Source organism: Drosophila rhopaloa, unplaced genomic scaffold (assembly GCF_018152115.1).
Source record: "Drosophila rhopaloa isolate 14029-0021.01 unplaced genomic scaffold, ASM1815211v1 contig_115, whole genome shotgun sequence".
NCBI classification, from domain to species: Eukaryota; Metazoa; Arthropoda; class Insecta; order Diptera; family Drosophilidae; genus Drosophila; species Drosophila rhopaloa.
The window spans coordinates 12,222,846-12,247,260 of record NW_025334990.1 but is presented as its reverse complement, the minus strand read 5'-3'; the positions used below and the strand labels follow the sequence as shown (position 1 = coordinate 12,247,260).

General features: G+C 41.9%; 1 protein-coding gene across 9 annotated transcripts; it reads left to right on the top strand.

Moving 5' to 3' along the window:
* Positions 1–232: 232 nt before the first annotated feature.
* Positions 233–23,974, top strand: LOC108040598 (potassium/sodium hyperpolarization-activated cyclic nucleotide-gated channel 2). Of its 9 annotated transcripts, XM_017118102.2 has the most exons (16): positions 233–517; positions 1,277–3,535; positions 10,065–11,810; positions 15,817–15,982; positions 16,140–16,378; positions 16,495–16,658; positions 16,784–16,920; positions 16,967–17,119; positions 18,956–19,051; positions 21,801–21,950; positions 22,016–22,092; positions 22,235–22,546; positions 22,694–22,788; positions 22,859–22,947; positions 23,005–23,321; positions 23,550–23,974. In XM_017118102.2, exons 2-16 carry the CDS (start codon positions 3,465–3,467, stop codon positions 23,683–23,685), a joined length of 3,948 nt encoding a protein of 1,315 aa, XP_016973591.1. In that variant the 5' UTR covers positions 233–517; positions 1,277–3,464; the 3' UTR covers positions 23,686–23,974. The 9 variants fall into 9 exon arrangements, with proteins under 9 accessions (XP_016973591.1, XP_016973593.1, XP_016973596.1 ...); XM_017118104.2 differs by having other exon boundaries at positions 234–3,535; positions 16,982–17,119; XM_017118107.2 differs by lacking the exon at positions 18,956–19,051 and having other exon boundaries at positions 234–3,535; positions 16,982–17,119.
* The last annotated feature ends 441 nt before the right edge of the window (positions 23,975–24,415 follow it).

Genomic DNA, 24,415 nt, shown 5'->3' with positions numbered 1-24,415 from the left:
TTCACTGCCGCGCCACCCACACGCTCTCGGTTTCACTTTGGCCGCAAAAGAATGTGCTTTTGTGCCGTTCGCCTTTGCCATCCTGGCCCCCCAGTCCCCCTCCCCCTACTCTGCATTTTTGCCAGGCGACTTTGCCTGTCCTTATTGATTTTCAGCGAATCTCGCAGGCTCGGCCCGACTCGACTGTTTCTGTTACCACGGCGCACGTCAGTGGCATGCGAATCGGAAAGCCAAGTTTCACTTGTCGCGCTGAGTTCGTTCGTGTCGCAGCAGCAGCAGCAGCAGCAAGTAGCAGCAGCAGCGAGAGTGCCGTTATTCCGTTCGTTACATAAAGAAGAGATTTCAAATAGCAAGTTTAAGTGCGCTGCTCGGTTGCGAATGGCATAAATCATTCAGCTAAAGCAGCATTGTGATAAACATTTAAACAGCCAATGTAAACGAAAGGAGCCAGCGCGACCCGTATGCGAAAAAATAGAAATCAAATCGAAATTGAAATCGAAATCGAAAGGAAAGAAAAGTAATGAAATAAATTCAGAGCCCCAGTGACTGTGTATCTGGTATATGGAGCCCGAAAAAAAATGAAATATTAAATGTGCCGTAACACGGGCGTTGAAAAAAGTACCAGGTAGTCGTGGGCCCAGTGGAAAAAGGAGGAGTTCAAAGAGGAAGAGGCGGAGGTGGCAAGGTGGCAAAAGACGAAAGGCGAACGAAAATGTAATAGAGGTCAAAAGAAGCATTGATTTAACGTGTGCACTTCCTCCCACTTTCACCTCCACTCCTCTGGCTTCTTCTTCTTCTGGTTCTCCCTGTTATCCTCCCACCACCATCCACAGTGTCCTGTGTGTCCTGAGTGCTGTTTTTCGTGCCTCGACTGTGCACTGTGTGCGTGTCTCTCTCTCTCGCAATATTTGCGTGTGCGTGCCTCTGTCTCTGTGTGTTATAAATAATTTGTTTAAAATTCGTCAAATCGCTTGACGTTTCATTCAATAAATTTCACCCAAAAAGTCGCAGAGTCACGCACACACACACAACGCCCCGTGTGGCGCCCGTGAATCGTGTATGTATGTGCGAAAAATGTTGATGACGAACCACTTACGTCTATCGCAACCCACGAAACCAACGAAACCACCACAAACACAAACACACAGCCGCAGCAGCTGAAAAAATCGCATGTAACACACCAACACACCCGCACACCATACACACACATAGCCCTGGGACACACGTACAGTTCAATATCCAATAAGAAACCAAGCATAATTACATAATCAAATAGAACGACTGGCAAAAAAAAAGAATAAAGACAAGAGACAAACACGAATAAATAAAATCACGAGCAACAAAAGCGGAAACCAGCGCAAACAAGGACAAGAAAGCAAACACGAAAATTCAACGCAAAGTGCAGAATTATTTAATCAACGCCAGCCAGTCAGCAAGTCGAAAACCCTGGAAACGCCTAAAAATAAAAGGACACGCGATAACCAAAAATAGAACGTAATGATAAAACCAAAACCAAAGTACCTGCAACAATGAAATTGAGCAAATCTTAAAAGCATATAACCCAAAAAAACAAACCCAAGATAGAATTACTTTTAAAAATATACAAAGGACACTCGCTATATACAAAAGTGCTATAGATAAACGATAAACGCTAAACTTATAAAAAAAAACGTAGTTCGTTGCCGTTTGTTCACCGCTGGATGATACTGACACAGCCCAAGGATATAGAGCGTAATCCCCGTTGAGATAGAGTAATGGAACTAACCTCGTAGTTTGTAGAGAGACGAGCGTCTCAGACCGTAGGACAGCAAATTAAAAAATTCAAATAACCGCAACATAAACGCACTTAACGACTAACTAAAACTACCAAGTAGTTGCCTCTCTATATACAATATATATATATATATACACCTACGAGATATATACAAGATACCTAGCCGTAGCGAATAGATAAACGCCAGTCTGTATATCTACCTATATGGATTTATTTTTATAATGCCGCTAGAGCGAAACTCGATCCCCGCCCTCGACCTAGGCCTTTCAAATTGCATCTAAATAAGTAACGAGGGCGATTAATGCATTAATTGGGTGGCGAAGGACGTCGCCACACGGAGTCCCAAGGAGGGACTGTCGCCGGGTCCGGGTCCAAGTCCACACTGCTTTGCGTGTTGCTCGTGCCAGATACACACACCCAGGACTGTAGACCTCAGACTGTAGACCCACGGAGGGATACAAACGTACAGAACGAAATTAAGCTACCTGCTTTGGGTTTCCCGTGTTGCGCTGCCTTGACGTAACTCCGCCTTAACTCGCGTCGCTTCCATTTGCCACAAAGTAAAAAAAATATAAGGCGACCGCAAAGCCAAAACTGCGGTGCGTTCGTTAAACTTTCATGACCAAACATTAATTTAAGCAGGGAAGAGGAGAGAAGCGGCCAGAAGAGGGTTGGAAAGCGGAGAGATAGCATACATTTCGGAGCAAGGAAACTGAGCTGTCATCGTCACAATCCCCCCTCCAACAGCTAGTTTGTTTTTGTGATAAATAATTCAACGATCCACTCTCGGATCCCGATCCTGCCCACCCCACTTCAGCTCCAGTTACCGTTACCGTTACCGTTATAGCTCCAGTTCCAGGCCCCACCATCACATCTGTACACCACCAACCGAATAGCAACAATAACTATACCCTAGTGGATAAACGACATTTATAATCCAAAGTACAAAACGAATAGCCCCGAAATAACGCTGTTAACTAAAGTAAAACGAAAGCTAAACTATAAATAGTAACATATGGTATTATTATACACGCAACTCAAACAGATAGAGTCCTAAAGAGTCACATAACCTCAAACGAACAAGCGCATAACGAAACGAATTGAAACGAAAAGTGAAGAACCATAAGCAATATTAGAAGTGCTGTTGACTATTTTAGAGGCCACCTTTTAGATATCCTCACCCAACCTACGTTACTCAACCAAACACCTAAGAACCCACCAAAATCGAATCGAAAACCTAACCTAAAACCTAAAACACGGATAAGGACGACGACGAGGACGAACAGCCCCATGTGCGAGTGAGACAGCCAGATAGTAACACAACGAAAAGCAATTTATTTTTGTTTACGTGTCCGTGTGCCCGAGCGCTCGAGCTGTATTAGTTAATGCCAAAAATCGAAGCGGAAGTTGCACCCACACCTGCACACACACAACAACTACTACTAACACACACATACCTACTCAGCCGCCATGACAAGGCCAAGAATTGCAGCGGGCATTGCGGGGCCTTCCCGGCGGCAATAGCAACAGCAACACCCTGAAACAAAAAATAAAGAAACCAGATATATCCCCCGAAACAACAACAACTACGTTACGTTAGCGAAGGTGGCGCGAGTGGTTCGATGTGGTTCGAATCCGACTTCGAGTGCAGGTGGTGACGTGACAGCGGCGGCGTCGTGGGTCCAAGAAAATGCACGTTAAACACACTCAGCGCCGAGTCAGCGGTCCTGGAGCCTTCGGAACCTTTACCAACGATCAACGGTAGGCGTTACCAACTCACTTGCCATCCTTGTCTGTCCATGTACTGTTGTTGTGCACGATGTACGTTGTACTTGTGTGTGGAAGTGCGAGTGTCCTTTGGGTGCGAGTGAGCTGAGTACAGGATGTCCTTGATCCGGGGATCCTTGCTTGCTCGCTCGCTCACACTTGGACCATCTCCCACACCACCTTGTACAGTTTTGAGATGAATGTATTTATGTTTAATTTCAAATGTGATTCCTGGGTTGGACCAAAGTAAAGTTTAAGAGCATAGCGCTTTGGTTGGGCTCTCGAGAGATTACAATTAACATAAGAATTTAACTCCAAAATCTTATTTATCCTCTGAATTCATTCTGCCTACTGATTCAAATGTATTAGACTTAGTTATTTAAAGTAATCCTTCTAATTTGAATCTCCAACAGTTTTCTTAAGCCTATATAAAATAGAATATCCTTGTATTAGAATTCAATAATTAACTAAATATTTCAAAATTGTATTTTGTTACATATAATATGTGTATTTATTAAAAAAGGTTTTTTTTAACTAACATGTGTGAGTAATTATTATATTTAAATTTACTAAACTTAGTCCATATTTTGTGAAAAGTGTCAACATTGCGTATGAGTTATACAGAAACACTCATATACACCATGTTTATAACACATACGCAGTGTTGACACTGACGGATGCGTGATTTTTTTTGTAAATCACGTTGATTGAATAATACATTTTGAACAAATATTTTTAAAAGAAAAAGCTTGTAGGACCAAACATTTCGAGGTCTGAGGTCCAACCTAGTAATCCTGTTTCTTGTGTTGTTCGTTTTGTTTCGTTTCGTTTTGTTCTGTACCGTTTTTGTTCGATGTCTCCGTTTCGTTCTTTGTCTCTTGAGTTACCCTGTTATTGTTGTTGATGTTGTTGCTGCTGCCGCAATTGCTGTTGTTGTTGTTACTGTTCACGTTCATCTGTGTGGGTGCGTGCGTGTGAGTGTGAGTGAGTTGCCAAGTGCTCTCCTTGTTAGCCTGCTGTGAACTGATTTCCTGCTCCTGCTCCTGCCAACCCTACTTCCCGCAGCCCTTTTAAGGGGTCATCCGTCACTCCAGTCAATGCAATTACGAAACTAGATTAAAAGTCAAGCCAGGCCGACAACAATGGCCGCACCAATACGAGCGGACAATCGCACCAATATCAATACAATGAATCGCATCGCTTGAGAATAGTGTCAAAGTACTTTAAGTGCAATCGCACGCAGTGTTGCATACATTCAGGGGCCACTGTACTTGTAATTGCAATTGTGTGAGTGGGCGAGTGAGTGGGTGAATGTCTGTGTGTGTGTTTGAATGAGCGGAAGCTTTCGCTTTTACTTCAATGATTAAACCACTGACCGAATTTCGGCTTGAATTTGCTTGTGTGTGGGCGTGTGTTTGTTTGTATGTATCGATAAGCGCTTGCCGACTACGGTATTGTTGTCCCACCCACACACACATAGTTTATTCACCGATACACGTACACATACACACATGCAGATAACAGACAGAGACGGCGACAGTGAGTGAGTGAAGCAGAGGGCCAGATAAGCTGTTCTTTTCTTTTGTGCCAAAAAGGAAGCCCGATGTTTCCAATTGAGCTAGTTCTAGTTCCACATTTCCATACACTCGACAGCAACAAAAACATACCCACACCCACATACACACACACACTTATGAGCAGGACCCTCTCGTGTCTGTGTGCTTTGTGCAGTTAATTTAATTTCTTATCCCCCAAACGAATCTCATTTAAGTTATTTCCCGCTCAGTTTGTTAGTTTGTTAGTTTTGAGTTTCGTTTCCTTCATTTCTCGTTTTTTATTTCCATTTGGTACTCGTCACGTGAATAACTTGGATTTATTTCGTGTCCTTGTCGTTGTTGTTTTGCAGAAAACTTTGCTTAAAAGTACAAATACGTTGAAAACAAAGTAAGAACCAACCAAACTGAAACCAAAACCAGAATTAAAACCACAAACCGAAAATTTTTGCAACTGACATTTGCTGTGGAGCGATCTTAGACATCATCAGTGAAGGTACCGCCGACCAAGTTCCGAATATTCCCCATACTTTCTCTCTATCTCTCTCTCTTTTTGTCTCTCAGTGTCTCTGCCTCTCTCTCTATATAGATCGTAGTCTCTGTATGGTACTTCTCTACAACTACTACTAATACTAATACTACTACTAACCGTTACAATTACAACTGCAACACTGATTTAAGAAACACACATTTAATGCTACTAACTTTTCTGCTCGTTATTAGAAACTACCCCAAAAAACAAAAACCCACCTCCCCTGCAAGTTTCAACTTTTGAGCTTCACAATTTCTGGCTGCAACCGAAAGTAAACTCATTAATTTTGATGCACTTTGCTAACTTACCCATCTCCACAAATAAAGTCAATGGAATAAAAGTTCCGAATGCATCGCTTTAATGACTTTTTCCCCGCCTGCTTTAAGATCTTTAGTAAACCCACACTTCTCAGACCCCTTAGATGCTAACCCTGATTCCCGATATCACACAAGTCGAATCCAAATTTATTTACAATTGGCATGCCAAGTGGTTGTGATGTAGCATTTCTTTGTTTGTTGACTCCACTGATTTCCCTAACCCCCTTGCCCGCAAGCCTGATTTATTAATTGCTCGGCTGTCGTTATAATTAATGGATAATTTTGGCTGAATTCTGGTTAGCCGAAAATCGTGTTATTTATAGTTGAGCTAAGCTCTCATCGAGTTCTGTGTTCATTTGCCTGTCCAGCCGGAAATCTTTTGAAGTCAAAATTTAATTACTGACTGTGCAGTGTATTTAAAATGGCATTTCCATATAAACGACACTAGATGACCCATTCGTAACCTCTGTTCGTTATTGCAATGACCTTAAACAGAGTGATTCGGATGGTCAAGGTCGTTTCAGACCTGCTCTAATTGTTAATTAAAGTCTTTGTTATATTTTCGGGGGATATAATTTTACTTTTGAAGAATTTCCATGTTGATTATGAAAATATTTAACTCGAATTTAAATAGGATTTTATTGTCATTACTTAGGAGATAGACCAGTGTTGTTTTGAAATTAAAAGATTGAAAGATTATTATTATTTTTCCCAAGGATTATTAAACATTTAAAATTTAAAAAAACAATTTTGTTTGTTTTCTTCATTCCATAAAATAGAAAAATATATTTGATTTCTAATTTTCCTATGGGCACTTCCTTAACGAATTTGCAATGTTCTTGAAATAAAATAAAGGAAGTCGTAATCAGCATATTTATAGTGCCTTTTTTCTGATTCACTTTCATTTATACAAAGAAGAACTCGTAAATATATATTTGATCAAATAAAATCCGCCTGACTGCACAGGCTTTGTAGATTGGCGCAATGGTAAACATTTGTGCACTAAAAATGGAAATTTTCGTAATTTGTTTACACGGAAATGTGTATCGAGTGGCATGTTTGGTAATTTGCTTTCAATTTTGTTTGATTTTGCTGGCGGGAGCTTTCAGTTCATGAGCCATTAAATGCATATTGAACAATTTTCAAAATATTCGCCCAAAATCAATTTTAAAATAGTTCAAGCGGTCAGGTTGAATGTTTCAAAGTTCAAGACCACAGAATTCAGGGGAATTAGAGTGGCACATTTACATGTATATTAGGACAAGTAGCTCAGATATAAATATAGTTGTAGATCCCCCATTTGGGGGGCTCACAGCTGCACTTGATTTAATATCGATGAACGAAGTGGAATGCAGGCAGGCAGCGACTCAATTACGTACGCCTTACGAATTTACGCTTAATGCCTTCAATTGGCTTTTGAATTATTAATTGAGGCATATTGTGTCTCAGTCGCGGGCGGAGGGGCGGGTGAGATTTCGATGGCGGAAACCTGCTCCACCAGACTCGTTTGGCCCCCAATTCCAAACTCTCGAGGATGGGCAGCACATGCTCCGAGCTCCGAGTTCCAAGCTCCACTGATAATCCCCTGGCTGGAGGGCCACTCCACTGCGCCAAAGTTGACATTGGACATGGGCCGCACAAAAGTGCCACACAAAGAAAAAATATTGAAAAATAGGGGTTAGTAACTCAGCAGTTTTTGCTGAAAAAGACTATAATTTTTGGCATGGCAACCATTTATTTGCCGTCTTTATTCATGTAAAAAATAGACAATGTAAAATATGTCTAGCAATATGATAGGGGACTAAAAAAATGTTTAAAATTATTATATTATTATTCAGCTAAAAGATCAACATCAGATCAACATTAAGATCAACGAAATCGTTCAATATAATAAAGGATTGAATAAATAGGAATATAATTATCTCTACCAATAAGAATTTGGTATTTAAGAGATATTAGTTTCACTAAAAACTAATATAAGTTGGCAATAAAATAAATGTTTAAACATGAAGATGGTGTTATTAGACCATAGGAAATGTATGTTTTTTTCTCTGTGCAATCAAGGTTGTCTTATTAGTTTACACAGCCCGAAAACTGGGTCCAAATTTGGGCGTTTTGCTTCTTTGCCTGAGAAAAGGGGCAAGGGCAACTTTGACTGCAGCACTTGACAGGTGGCAAACACTCGAAGCCGAGATGAAAAAGCCATCAGATAGGAACCCCAAAGAGCTGGAATTCCCCCGAGCTCTCGATGCTTTCGCTTTGATTTGCCTTTGCCTTTGCCCTTGCCCCCTCGAAAGTGACTTTCGGCCAGATTAGGTCCGAGATTGCCAAGAGGCCGCCACTCGGCAGCGGATGTGCGATTGTATCTCGGTCGTTCGGTATCTGTGAAGTGCACACTCATCCGCTGAGCATTAGCGTGCAAATATTTGACATATTTACCTATATTTGCACAAACGACGATTCGATTTGATTCCAAATCCAATTCCGATTCGCATTCAAATTTGAATCAGAATTCGGATAATTGCGCCCCTGGCGTGAGGGAGCTGCCTAATTGACCGAAATTGATTCGAGTCGATTCCGGCCTGGGAAATGCTGTTTGCTCTGCACCATTTCCCCCCCATTTTTCGCACTCAACTAAATCTGGGAGCCGGAGCCGGAATTGGAATTGGAATCGGAAAAGTTCGATGCACGCACACCGAGAATAGGGCCTCAATTGTTTTCCCTTTGTTCGAAAACGGGGGGCGGGGGATTTAACCACCCCATATTCCCCCCTCCCTCCTTTGCGGCAGTGTTCAGCTATGTCAACAATAGTTTGCCTCACGTTTCGTAGCATTGATTGCCCAACGCACAGTGGGGCAAATCGCTCGACTAACCAGCATTCCCATATCATTTGTACATATAGCATACAGCTTCCCATTGGGCGCCACTGTATACAAGCCTTGCTCCCACGCCTTATCAGCCGTGTCCGTCTGTCGCAGCCTTATCTTATCTTGGCCATTTGGCCATTTGATTTAGGGCACTTCCGCCGCCCACCGTGCGGAATGGTTTCAGTACCATCCGGGCACGCGTTACCAGCCATATATCTCTATCTCCCCGTATCGACTCGGTGTGTATCTGTATCTGTATCTGTAAATGTATCTGTATCTGTATCCCTATCTGTATCTGTATCTGTATCGCCCTGTAGCTATTTGTTACCGCTCTATCAGTGCTTGGCCTGCGTGCCGCCATACATTAATTTAGTTGAATTTTTCGCGCGATCAGAAACCAGATGAGCATGTCAACCATTGTATATAGATGTCTCTATAAATTGTATCACACATCGCGGTCACAGGGAGCATTTGGTATAAGGGACATTTAGTTAAAGTATAAATTATAAGTTAATAAGTTAATTGTATAAAAAGAAAATGTGTATGCTAGTAACACGTTTAATGTTTAAACTGATAATTTTTTTGATCGACAAGTAAAACAAAAGCTTAGGCATTGGTTTTGCAACCTTTGTAATAAGATAATGGTATTCAAAACATCTTTCTAATATTTGGATTTTAATCACGCGACAGCTTAAATCAATATGCAAGTAATCCCCAGATTAGGTCATTTTTTATAACGAATTGTTATGACTTTACGAATAAAGCACTTTTCGTAAAAGCGAACGTAATTATCAGATGAAGTCATTCAGTACCCAATTATTACCGCAAAAATTCAATAATATAAATCTGGATTTCAGAATGCTCCTATATCAAGTGTCCTCTGTGCGATGAACTCACATGTACGCCGGGAATGCGATACTCCCCCACCTCCACCACTCCTCACCGCTCACATGTTGCACAATCAATATTTATAATTAAGAATTTTCTTTGTTTGTCTCGCGGTTTTCCACACTCGCACACTCTGCTTCCTGCTCACTTTAGCGTGGCCCTCTGAACCACGGAACCTCTGTTCCGTCTCCCTCCAATGCTTGCTTGCCAATTTGAAATAGATAAATTTGAGTGTTCGCCAGCGCCGCTGGCCATTCGTTGCGTTGCGGCATCCCATACTGAACCCGGTACTCATTGAAGTCTCCTCTTTCTTTCCGCCCCACTCCGTCCGGCTCCTTGGGCCGCCCGTGACGATTCCGCCCGCAGTGCCAGCCGCGACAACTTGTGCCCGGAGAACCAGCAGCAGCAGCAGCAGCGGCACTCGCACTCGCACCAGCACTTGGTGCGCCAGTCTCTGGTGAGTCTCAGCAACGGACAGCCGGCGGCATCGGCGGCGGACAGCGTCTCGCTGCTGCGGGCGGGCGATGACCAGCAGCAACATCTCCAGCAGCAACATCTGCAACAGCAACACCTACAACAGCAGCAACATCTGCAACAGCAGCAACGGCAGCGCAGCAGCAGCAGCCGGCTATCTACGAGTGGGATCTCCAAGCAGAACTCCGGGGACAGCAGGAGCGGTCTGCGAATTCTCGACAGCAGCCACAGTCCGGTGAGCTGCGGCACCCAGAGCGTGAGCAGCACCGGTGGCCAGTCGGCGCTCTACGATGCCTGTCACGAGTACTCGCGCAGCTTGAGTGCAGCGGCTGCAGAAGGAGCCGGCTCGCTGCTCAAGAGCCACTACAGTGACCAGCAGTTGGCCCAGCCGGAGCCAGAGCCAGAACCGGATCCGGAAAGGGATCGGGATCGGGATCGGGACAGGGATCGGGATAGAGATCGAGACAGGGAGAGGGAGCGTCGCCACCTGACCAACCTCAACCTCAATCTGAACAGCGAGTACGACTACAGCGGCAGTGACAAACAGCAACTGGTCAACGAGACATACATCTTCAAGTGCATCGCCAACAGTCCCTCGTTCCTGCGCACCAACAAGATCAAGGAGCAGTCCAAGAAGCTGCGCAATCTCTCCCTGAAGACACGCACCGCCAAGAAGAAGGGCCAGATCATCTCGAAGTCGAACGCGGTGTCGGATAACTCGCTGCATCCGGGCGACAAGTACCTCAACTTGTATCTGGTGGAGAAGAAGCACTCGCTGCAGCCGCAGGTGGCCTCCACCTCGAGTTCCACCCCGCATCCGCAGGCCTCCTCGGCGCCGGCCAGCTCCTCCTCCACGTGCACAAGGGCACAGCAGTTGCCCGCCTTGTCCGCGGTTGCTGCCCGCCAGCAACAGTTGCTGCTGAACGGATCGCTCAAGGGCAAGGGGCAGTCCCGGCAGACGCTGCCCGGCCATCGGGCGTCGGTGAGGAGCGAGAGTGGAAGCGGGAGCAGCCACACCATTCCGGCGACGGGCAAGAGTCCGCCGGTGCCGCAATCGCTGGCGGCCAAGATCAGCAGCTCGGCAAGCGGCAGCAAGAACTGCAACCTGCTCAGCGCCAGCAGCAACTCATGCCACAAGCTGCACGCCCACGCCCACGGATCGGGAGCAGGATCGGGATTAGGATCAGGATCAGGATCGGGAGCCGGTGCAGGAGCAGGACCTGGACACTACTCGGCGGCCTCGCCCAAGAGCTCGGTGAGCAGCAACGGGCACCTGAACAAGTACTGCCTCACGGACCTCACGCGCCGCAAGGCCGAGTTCAATCGCCAGCTGAGCGCCCCCACGGACTACACGCACCACTCCTCCAGCAACGGATCGCAGCAGGAGGGCTCCTCGGAGGCCAACGAGGGCCACGAGCCGGTCGGGGAGTCGACCATCACAGTAGCCAGTGCAGGCGTTTCGTATCCGCACCACGCCTCCTCGGCCACAGCGCCCGCCAATCTCAAGGCGTCGCTCCAGCTGCACAGCTTCGGGGGCCACCACCCGTGTCCTTATCCGGCAAGGCCCACGTCCACGTCGTGCACCAACAGCTTCAACCGGCGCCACATCCGCCGGCACAAGGGCAAGCTCGGCGATCGGTGAGTACTGTACACGGTTAGAAAAAGTAAGAAATCTAATTTCAATTCACCATAATGCCATTCCATTAAGATATTTTATTAAAAGTTAGTAAATTGGGATATCAATCAGTTGGTAGATGTTTACTTAATCAATATTTCTGAGTATTTCTGTTTTAATCAATTATTTTTTTATTCCTAATATTTCCTAAACTTAAATTTCTTAGTTTATAAACATGTTTGTGTATATCCATATTTGTATAAAGCATTTTATTTAAATTAGAACTGTTGTCGCCTAAATATATTCCTCTATAGCTTCCATTACAATCAGTAAGGAAATTCAAAAGATAACGCTTTGAATACTAATTTTTCACTCACATTTTTATCCCTTGCTTAACAAGTAAAATATAAATTGTTTGTTGACAAGATAAAGTTCCCAGATTGTCCCGCCTAGAACAAGCCTTCAAATTGAAGTTCAATACATTAAAAAGTATACACAAGCGTTCTTAAAATATAAAGCCTTGAAATAAGAAAATTCCTGAGACTTCTACGTCTTTTTGTTCAGATTACCCAATTCCCCGAAAAGAGAGCGAGCCATTCAAGACATTACCCCAGCTTACAAGTGGGAATTACGCGTATGCAAAGCGACTGACCGTCTCTTACCGGTTTTTTTGAGTGCTTTTCGTTCGCTCTGCTTATCGCAGGGCATTTGCATAATTCCATCGTCGCAGACCGAGATTCCCACTCCGACCTGCCTTTCGTCTCAGTTCGCGCAATAAACTTCTAATGGTCGGCGAGCAGTGAACTCCAAATTTGAGCGGATCGAACGTTTGAACGTCAGTCAAAAATATCCAAATTCAAAGGGTTCAAAAGTCTAAAATCGGTGTGTGATAAGTGCTTTTACGTACAAATTTTAAACTATAGATTTTACAAAATAACTGTTTGTTGATAGAAAAATATTAATACATATGTACATGTTTTGCATTGTTTGCACTATAACTTTTAAACAAAAATCCCGAAGCGATAAACACAACGTTCTGAAGTTAAACCTTGAATGATTGACAATGTTAGTCTCAAATTTGTCAATACTATAGTTGGAAAGTCGTAAATAATCGTATTAAAGAAATCCAGATGGAATACTTGAACAATCATTTGTCATTGTGTGATTTCAAAGTGTAACTGAATCGATAATCGCGCTTTGGAAAGCTAAACGGAAAAGCGACACGGAAAAACAGCTCCATTATCACCCTGATTGCGAGCGACAAAGTAAACAGCGATTCAATCGGTCCGTGTGAATAACATACATAATTCCATAATTTGTTGCGGGTATACAAATTGCGACCGAGAACGAGACCCAGACTCAGATCTAAATCCAAATCCAAAACGAGACCTGGACGACGCTTCCTCCTTTCTTGACCAGTGATATCCAATCCAATCCGAACCATTCCGATTCGAATCCCCCAAGAATAGAACGTTTACATTTGCATAAGCCGCAGACGTATTTTTCGGATCATTGTTTATGTTCCATTGGCTGTTTACTGTTTTCGGATAGTTTTCGATTCGTGTATATTGTATTGTGTGGTTTTATTGGCATCAATTTTTGTGAAGACAGCAGGCAGCGAATTACAAGCAGCCATAATTTGCGTCGACGCTCGTCGCGAAATCAATTAAAAGGCAGCACAAATTCGTTATTTATTTATTGTGCAACGGCTGCGGGGTTCAGAACAGGTTATCAAGTCGCCGCAGCATCTCAGCAATAGCTTAAAAAGAGTCTGGCAAATAAAAAAAAAAAAAAAAAACTAGTAGCCGTAACAGTAAAGAGAAACGGGGGAAAAAAAAAAACAAAAAACAAAGAGATAAAAACCAGCGTCAAGTGCACGGTGTCAATATCTCAATTATTTAATTAGGCAATTGCCAGCCAATTTCGGTCTAGTGTTTCTCGACGTCTCGGAAGCAAACTGCAATTCCTGGCCCAATTGATATTCGAGGTAAGAATATCGCTCGGCCAGCAAAGACAGAAAGTAAAAATAAAGAATTATACGATCCCATCCACCCACTCACACCCCCAACCTCCCCCCTCGCCACCTCTTTTTCGGGTCTCGAGGACGCCCGATTCGATTCCGAAACGCCACGAAGTCGCCGCGATCTGGTCTCGTTTTCGGAGTGTTTGCCGGCGATTTCCAAGCGGTTTGCGAGCGCCGACCGCTAGTCGCAAAAAGTTTGCCGCTGTAATCACTCGAAGTACCCGGTTCTGTTCTACTCTATATAGCGCGCCTCCAGACTTCTCCGATTCGCGGCGAAAGCCGTGCGAGCTATTTTGTGTGAGTCGGTCGATCGGCGCGAGTCATATCCATAAAATCAGAGAAAAACATCTGCTACAGCACGTTTTCCAGTTGCCAGCCAAGAATTCCGAATGCAAAACATCAAACAAAAACACTGTGAAGTGAGATAAATTTGAAACCGCAATTATGAAATGTATCCATCAATGTGATTTGATTTGTGTAATGCAATAGACGGGGAAAAATAAACACTCGGCGGTTGGTTGGTGAGCAACCATAACAATAACTAATAAATTCATTAGCCTAATGCCAATGGCGGCCAAGATTAAATTAAATCAGCTTCATCAGGCTTAATTAAAACGAAACTTTCCCATTTAAAAGTACACACAATTGAGTGTGAACAGGCGAAAGAGAGCAGTAATAATAGAAGCACAGACACAATTACGAAAAGTATTATAAATATACGAAAATATCAGTACGACTAACCGTGACGCCAAAACCAACGTAACCACGAGCACGCGTCTCTGCCGGGCTTTAACAATAGGACCGCCGTGAATAATATCCGTACCACGCTATTTGTCGTTCAGTGTTCGGTGTTCGGTGTTCAGTGTTCGGTGTTCAGCATTTAGTATTTGGTGGCCAGTGTTCGCTGCTCCAAAAAACGCAAGCGGCATAAACACCCAGGGAGTAGGAAGTGGAGAAGGAGGAGGTGGTGCTGGCAGGGGGATTCCAGTTTCTCCGGCTGCTTCCCCGGAAAACCTTGACAATCACCGTCTAGTGGGCAAGGTGAGGGCAGCAGCCGCCGCTCTGATACAACTTGCATTGTGCGTGTGCCGCAATTAAAAGTAAACATAAATATCTAGAAAAACTGGATAGTTTTGAAGATCGAACGTTTGAATACCCTTGCATGTGATTCTAATACTTGAGATGTTTACTGAAATTCGTAATTAAACTACAAATTGTCCTTAAGAACAATTAATTTTAACAATTTAAACAAATAATTCCTAGTTCCTTTTCCATTTACTGTTTGGTATAAAGTAGTAAAACTTGAAAGTATTTAAAATATTGTATTGCGTCTAAAATCTTTTGAGAAATGTTTAATATTTTGGAAGTGTTTTAAAGTAAAGTTGCAAAATATGTAAATAACTTCTGTAACAATAAAACTTTATTTTCGTTTGAAATTTAGTTCAATGATTTTAAAAGGATTTTAATTGTACAATAAATACGAATTCGAAAGATGATCACAACTGGATTAGATGTTATCAAGCCTTTCAAGCGCATATAAGTCAAATTTTTGCTTTGCTAAATTAAAACAAATCGTCAGATTAGGGTAATATCTTGTGCAAATAAATTTAGGATGTTCTTCATTGGAGTTAAAATTTTTTTTAAAAAGTGATTAGCAGACACTGATTATTATATATTAATCTTCACAGCCTATTTTTATAGTAGTCCTCACGAAAGAATATACTGATTTCGTTTCGCACATAGTCTAAATACAACATGTTCTATATAAAGATTGATATAGGGAGATCCCCAAAACTAAGATACCCCGTCATAAGGGTAAATGATATCAGTAAAACCGGTGCGTTAACCGACACCGGACCATCCCGCCCACCTTGACACCCCATCTGCGTAGTTTCACTTTCATTTTAGGCAGACCCCAAAGCCTTATGGCATGATTTCGTGTAACGGAATTTTTCGAGGCAGCACTTCCGTGTTTACTGATTCCGATCTTCTCAATGCCATTTCAGACTGCTGAGCGGGGATAGTGAGGAATCGGTACGCTGCTCCTACTGCTCGGTGCTGAATGTGAACGAGAACGACCTGCGCATTTCGTTCGAGAACACCTGCACCGACTCGCTGGTCACCGCTTTCGATGATGAGGCCTTGCTAATATGCGACCAAGGAACCGAAATGGCAAGGACAAAGGTTCCATTTGTATTACTAGTACAGGACAGACCCTTCCCTAGATAACACCCAATGATCACCTCTGACTCTGACATTGACTGCTTAACCAGGCAATTGATTTTTGGTTAGGGAAGGACTAACAGGATCCCACTTTGATCCTTCACAGGTACACTTTGATGACGTGTCGTTGTACGGCACTCCGAAAGAGGAGCCCATGCCCAACATACCGATTGTGTCGGAAAAAGTCTCTGCGAATTTCCTAAAAAGTCAATTGCAATCATGGTTCCAGCCGACGGACAACCGACTGGCCATGAAACTGTTTGGCAGCCGCAAGGCGCTGGTCAAGGAGCGCATACGTCAGAAAACTTCCGGGCATTGGGTCATACACCCTTGCAGTTCATTCAGGTGAGTCTAGAGATTTCCCAACTATCCAGCAATATTACTGACATGATATAGGACTCGAATTAAACCCCACCATAATTATCACTTACTTATCCACTTAAATCAATCTATTTCGACAGGTTTTACTGGGACCTTTGCATGCTTTTATTATTAGTAGCAAATCTTATTATCCTGCCAGTCGCAATATCATTCTTCAACGATGATCTGAGCACACGATGGATTGCCTTCAACTGCCTAAGTGATACTATTTTTTTAATAGATATTGTAGTCAATTTTAGAACAGGTAATGCACACTCAACCGAGCCAACTAACTAACAAACCCCTTTTCCAAAACCCTTCCAAAACTGGTACCGTGTCCCCCATTTACTGCGCCCCTGCTTAACCATTAGACCGAATATATGATTTCAGGAATTATGCAACAAGACAACGCTGAACAAGTAATATTGGATCCAAAGCTTATAGCTAAACACTATTTAAGAACTTGGTTTTTTCTCGATTTGATTTCGTCGATACCGCTAGATTATATATTTTTAATTTTCAATCAAGTAAGTCAATGTATTTAAGAAACAGTACGCAACATTTTAATTTAAGATTATGAAATTGCAGGATTTCTCTGATTCTTTTCAAATATTGCATGCCGGACGCGCCCTGCGCATCCTGCGCCTGGCCAAGCTGCTCTCCCTGGTGCGACTGCTCCGCCTTTCCCGCCTCGTGCGCTACGTGTCCCAATGGGAGGAGGTCTATGTGAGTACACCCGGTTCATTTTGGCAACGCTCGATCCTTAAGTTCCTTTTCGTTTCCTTCAGTTTCGTTTCGTTACCGTTTCATCTTTAGTTTGCATAACAATTTACTTACTCTCCCTGGTTTTCATTTTTAAGACACACTTGTAAAATATGTACACAGAAAAAGAGATATAAGTTTTTCAAAGATTTCTCAACTTATATAATTTTGATGCCTTATATTGAAAGCCCATCCAGAACTGATAAGCTATATCATTTATTTATTTCCCAGTTCTGTTTATGCCTTTAATAGAAAGTATTCCATACTGCCTAATTTCATTTTGAAGTTAAAAGGTTTAAAGCAATTGTTAAGATGCCTAAAAGTATGCAGTGGTATTTTAACAAATGTGAACAAAATTACATTCATTATTTAAAGTTCTCAGCTCATGTTTTAAGTCTCAATGAAGAAAAAAAAATCATTTTAAAAGCAATGCGTTCCTTTTTGTATCTATTTTTTCTGTGTATATATTTTTTAGAATCCCCCGTTTCGTCAATACCTCTTTAGTTTTAATCCTGGGACCCTTGGTCCCCGATCGATCCCCTTTTTTGGTTAAAATTTCCCTTTCGTTTGCTCCAAATTCTCGACCGTAAGATCAGCATAACTACTCGTTCACTCCACACCACAAAAACAGATTCGAGGATCTAGGTTATATCTAGGCAACTGCAGTTAGGCTCAGCACAGTGATCAGTGGTCGGGGACTATTATATCCTCAAAGTGCTCACTTTTCTTTGTTACATGTGTACGTACATGTGTGTGGCATTAAAAGTACTTTAATTGTGGATGGCGCGCAGAAATGTTCAAACTATGTATTTTCTTTGAGTTGTTATCTGGAACCTCTGTGTCTATGATTTCCGTTAAACGTTTAAATCCTTTGCGTTCGATTACCAATCGTTTTGTTTACCAAGTATGATATACCTTCCTCAACCTATGTGTGTCTATAAAGTCAATCAAAAATAGAACCAGACAATCGCTGTACCATAAGCCAACTCAGTTTGTACATTATACAGTTGTGTGACCCCGATGTTTGTTACGTGTTGTGCGCCTGCTGCGCTTCGGGTCCACCAGACCAGATCCTAAATAATTCCCCAGGCCGATTACTGCAAGAACATACCTATATCTCACACCATACCTGCATACTCGAAACACACTTAAATCGAATCGAAAATGTACCTTTTTTTTGGGTTTTTTCTCGAACCATCTGACGCGCTCGCTAAGCTTGAGAACATGTTTTCACTTGTGCCGCGGGAAGATTCCTTTGCTTTCTTTCACATTTCTTCAGTTGAGTCTTCAATTTATTGCTTCTGTTGTTCTGATATTCGATTTTCGATTTCCTATTCTTTTCTTGCCGACTTTGAAGCACTCAAATCAATATTCTTCATTGCACTTTGTACTTTGAACTTCTTTGAAGGCATCTCCGCAACTCAAGGGTTGGGGAATGTTTCTACCCTATATCTCTATCCAAAAACGTAATCCCCCACCCACTCCCTCTAATCCAAAACCCAACCCAACCCCACCCACAGCACACATCCCATGAGATACGTACAAGTACAGCTCCTTGAGCCCTTTGTAAAACATTGCCTGAAATTGGAAATCACTGTATATTATGATTTATGTTTATTTTGTTTTTGAAACGCTCAACTTAAGCGATGAAAAGAAAAGTATTCCGCTAAATGCGACTAACAACTAATGATGCTTATGAAAATCAGTTTAAGAACAACAAAAATAAAATAAACAAAACAATACAAAAATCCAACCTAGCTGAATCAGGGCCTAAAATACCTGTGTATATATGGTTTTTAGATTCTGCAGAATCTACAGAAAAAAAGTGCTGATCGCAGAGGGAGAATGAACAGAAAAGACAAAGATGGCTTGACAAAAAGCAACCTAATTCTCAAGGTAAACCATCCAATAAAAAAGTAACAACCCAAAAATCAAAATCAACAACACAACAACTTCAGTATATATTGATAAACAAAAACCAAAAGCCTTGATTGATTGATTGAAATTATGATTATGTATTATTGGTGCAACATAACTCAAATTTTGAGGAGTGTTAAAGCCAAAATTGAGTTTTAGTGCATAATTTCGTTCGATTGTTCGTTCGTTCGATTGTTCGTTGATCATGTTTGCTTGATTTTAATGTTCGTTCGTTCGTACGTTCTGTAAATTTTCTGAGACTGCCTTTTTTACATATTGATTGATTGATTGATTGATATTGCCATACATAATCTCTATTTCTCATTTAATGCATAATGAAAATCTCAATATAACGAAAAGAAGAAGAGAGACTAGCCCAAAAGCAGCAATAAAAACATAACATATTTTTTATTTACAAATCTTCGGTGCGAAATCGAAGCTCTTTTCATGCTCTTCACGCGACGTAGAATCAGTCAGAAGGATAATGTAATATATTTCGCTAGATTACGTAGCTTTTGACTCCATGCATGGGCATGATCGGAAGTCCTATTGTACTGCTATATCTATCATTATGAACCACAGATTAGCTGGGTTATATTTCGCTGCGAAGAGCATGAAAACGCCACAGATCTCAGGAGATATTACGGATTCGGATTGTTGTATACTTTGTTAAATGCTTTTGGCTTGCGAGAGAAGCAGCACAGATCGAAATGTTACCTCTGTAAAAACACCAACAAATATGCACTATATAGTAGGAAAAGTAATGGCTGCTGCTGCTTTCGCTTTAGGTTTAGGTTTTAGATCCGGTTACACAGACACACATCCAATATAGTCAATCGATCTGAAGCAGGAAAACTGATCCAACGACCAATCAGATCGAACACGAACACTGTAATATATGTAGCCACATACTACTCGTATTCTATAGCATACATTTGTGGGCCCGCGCCAAACGCTTTCCACATTTCCTAACCTATGTCGTCTATCGTACTCAACTTAACCTCACTTTGATTGACACTCTGCTCAATGCTTTCTGCTTTTGTGCTGCGCGCTTTCCGCTCAAACTTTCTCTTGCTCTCTTTCTCTCAAGTACACAGAGAAAATCTTATCACAGAATCCCTTAAGACAATCATATCCTACGAATATAATTTTGAACATATCAGTAGGATCACATGAAACTCCAATCACAACTGAAGATCATTCAAATTAATACCACAACATTATTTTAATATTCATGTCTTGATATCCTTTTTAAATAATTTTATTGTTACTAATAAATCTTGGATACTATTAATAATTATTTCTGTTATGTTAATAGGTATAAAGTAAGTTTTTATGATAAATACATTTTATTATGAGTAAACATAATATGTTGCTATGCTAACAATACCAATTTGATATGTTCAAAATTATTAGTATGATATGTTCATAAAAAGGATACATTTTGTTAAGATCCTATTATTCTCTGATGATTTTTCTCTGTGTAAAAAATGGAAATCTATTTTGCTGCCTTTGCTACTGTTTCTTGTTGTTTGGTTACTGTTCCTGGTTTTGGTTTTCACTGATTTTTTATTTTCTCAGCCTTCTCTTCCTTTTCTGTTGTACAAAAGATTTCAGCAGAAGCGCGTAAAAAATAAAGAAAAAGAAGCTTTTTTGAAGTGACACCCACACACACATGTACACGCACACGCAGCTACAGCCACTGAATTCTTGAATACAACAACCGTTATTTTATTATCTCAATACCGCTCCCCCTATCTCTCTTTCTCTCAAGCTCTGTGTTCCTGCTCTTGCTCTATGTTTTCGTTTACCGTCCGTTTGGTTTTCGTTAATTTATTGATTGTGTTTATTTCGTTGGTTTGTTTACCGTACTTTGTACAGAATTACGTAGTTCATTTACTAACAACTGCGAAAGTCAGACAAACAAAAACGCTTTCATTGTAAAATACGAGTTTCGATTTCGATATTTTGAACGTTTGAACGGCTTAGTGTCCATAATTATTTTTAACAAACGTAAAACAAAACAAACAAAAAATAAGAAAACAAACAAAAGTAAAGATGAGCACTTGTACCATAATCTAGAAGCTGATTTTGCACCTATTCGAAACGTAGAAATGGTTTGAATTTGAATTGATTGAGTTTGAATTGATTGCTCAGGTTGTACACTGTACACAAAGTACACCCAGTACACCGGACACTGTTGTATTGCCTAACACTAGACTAATCTTATCTTATTTTATCTTATCGGATGTACTTTGTATATCGACTCCGTACCGCTCTGCTCCGATGATCTGCAGGCCGAGGAACACGGGTATCCGTAGCATACTTATCGGGCAGAGTGGGGAGATTGAGTAATTTCTTGTTTAATGGCTGTGGTTTGGTTTGTTTTAGTTGCTTTGATTGGCATAATGCAATAACTGTTACATTTACTACCGGTAGCTGGAAACGCCAAAAAACACGAATTGCGCCAAGTTGCAAAAAAAATGTTTCCAAGTTCCAAGTTTTATTTCCTCGTTTGGGTTTTCTTTCTCTCGTTTACTTGAGACATTTGGTTTTATATATATGTGGAACTCACACCCATATGTAACACGCATACACATTCGAACACACACACACACAAGGACATAGACACACACACATTCACAACCACAAATAAACACACACAAACACGAGCGGTGTTGGGCTTTAGTTGATGTGCACTCCTTTTGATTGACCTCTCTGGTTGCAGTTCCTCAATATGGCCTCGGTCTTCATGAGGATCTTCAATTTAATTTGCATGATGCTCCTAATCGGCCATTGGAGCGGTTGCTTGCAGTTCTTAGTGCCAATGTTGCAGGGTTTTCCATCCAACTCCTGGGTCTCCATCAACGAGTTGCAGGTGCGCCAGATCGGTAAATCCCTACTAGCTGGTATCGGCTATCTAAATGGGTTGTTCCATTTCAGGAATCGTACTGGCTGGAGCAGTATTCGTGGGCATTGTTTAAGGCCATGTCGCACATGCTCTGCATAGGCTATGGCAGGTGAGTTAATGTTCCTATCTACTTTGGTTTCTTGTACCCACCTACTGTCCCTATCTACTTGAACCGAATAATAATTCTCTCTTAAATGCTGATGAATAATGTCCCATAAGACAATCTGACTAATTATTATTCCCACTTGCAGATTCCCACCACAATCACTGACAGACATGTGGCTGACGATGCTGTCGATGATATCTGGGGCCACGTGTTACGCATTGTTCCTCGGTCACGCGACCAATCTCATCCAGAGCTTGGACTCCAGCCGGCGTCAGTATCGCGAGAAGGTCAAACAGGTGGAGGAGTATATGGCCTATCGCAAGCTGCCGCGTGACATGCGGCAGCGCATCACGGAATACTTCGAGCATCGCTACCAGGGTAAATTCTTCGATGAAGAGTTGATACTTGGCGAGTTGAGCGAGAAATTGCGCGAGGATGTCATCAACTACAACTGCAGGTGGGCGATCTGTCACTATGCAGTGCTATTTAAAGTGTTTCTTCTTTCAGCCGATTGATTAGTATAGTATTTCGTATTATTAGTATTTTGCACTGGCCACCCAATTAATCATAAAATAATAAAACACACTTTTTCAATATTTCACAGATCCCTCGTGGCGTCAGTGCCTTTTTTTGCTAATGCCGATTCGAATTTCGTTTCCGACGTAGTTACCAAACTGAAATACGAAGTTTTCCAACCAGGTGAGTGGGTCCACCTTCTCTAAATAATAGTATTAATAACTAACCTAATGATTTTTCCGATCTCTTTCAGGTGATATTATCATAAAGGAGGGTACGATCGGTACTAAGATGTACTTCATACAGGAGGGCGTGGTGGACATTGTCATGGCCAACGGCGAGGTAATATAGACCGTACATCTTTGAATACCATATAATAACTACCATCTTTCACCCTAGGTTGCCACCTCACTATCGGATGGCTCTTACTTCGGTGAGATCTGTCTGCTGACCAATGCGCGTCGTGTGGCCAGCGTGCGATCCGAAACCTATTGCAATTTATTCTCGTTGAGCGTGGATCATTTCAATTGCGTTCTGGATCAGTATCCGCTGATGCGCAAAACAATGGAGACTGTGGCCGCGGAGCGGTTGAACAAGATTGGCAAGAATCCAAACATAATGCATCAGAAGGACGAGCAGCTGAGCAATCCGGAGTCGAACACGATTACGGCTGTGGTTAATGCCTTAGCTGCTGAGGCGGATGACTGCAAAGATGAGTAAGTTGTCTTGGGAAATTATATGATACAAAATAAAAAACAATTAATCTAAATCAATATCAATATAACAAAAAACTTCGTGTTATAAATAATAAATTTTAAAAACACCCAATTAAAGTAAAATTCTATAAAAATAGGTAATCCTTTCTTAGAGGGATATTCTATAATTAAATACACAAATAATTGCTTGTTTGAATTTGTATTAAATCTTGTTGTAATCCTTTTCAGTGACATGGATCTCAAGGAGAATTTACTGCATGGGTCAGAGTCGAGCATTGCTGAGCCGGTGCAGACGATACGTGAGGGTCTCCCGAGGCCGCGGAGCGGGGAGTTCCGCGCCCTGTTCGAGGGCAACACCCCATGACACTGAGGAGCGATGACGAGCGGTGCCGGCGGGCACCGGGCAACCATCTGAAGACAGCGGTTCGCTGGACACTCACTCACCTAAACCCACACCCATACCCCAAAAACAGGACTCCCACACTCACACACACACACTGCGTATATAATAATTTAGTAAAAGGAACCCCAAGACGCGATAAGAGTACACTAAAAAAGAATCAATTTATGGTAGACACTCTATATATGCAATTGCGATTTAGTAGAAAACGTATTAAAAACAAAAAATCCAAAAAAAGATAAAACAAAAACAATTACACAAAAAATGTCCTCAATAATTATTCATAATTTCAGCTCCGCTAACTGTGATGACTTTAATATAAGAATCGAAAAAAATTAACAAAAAAAAGAGAAAACGAGTACATACAGAGATAAATTATACGATAGAGAGAACTCAGCAGCCAGCAGACAGATCAGAAAATCACAACCCACAGCCATAGAAGATTTGCCACCCCACACACCCACACACACTACACACCAAATACTGACATATAAAGTAAATCTACATATAAGTTTTATGCCCACGATATTGTAACGATAACGAAGTGAATAGACTTTTGAATTGCTACATAGGCGTTAGTCCTATGGACCTACTACAAGAACACACAACCACACACACGCGAGCACACCTGTAGCTGACCAGGTGAACAGGTGAAAGGGTGACAGGTATCAGGCAGCGGGCATCGGGCATCAGG

Bases quoted from the DNA above. Each gene is read 5' to 3' on its own strand.
- LOC108040598 (XM_017118102.2), top strand. From the start codon at position 3,465: ATGCACGTTAAACACACTCAGCGCCGAGTCAGCGGTCCTGGAGCCTTC. The intron at 11,811-15,816 runs GTGAGTACTGTA...ATGCCATTTCAG, and splicing joins AAGGGCAAGCTCGGCGATCG to ACTGCTGAGCGGGGATAGTG. The intron at 22,948-23,004 runs GTAATATAGACC...CTTTCACCCTAG, and splicing joins TTGTCATGGCCAACGGCGAG to GTTGCCACCTCACTATCGGA.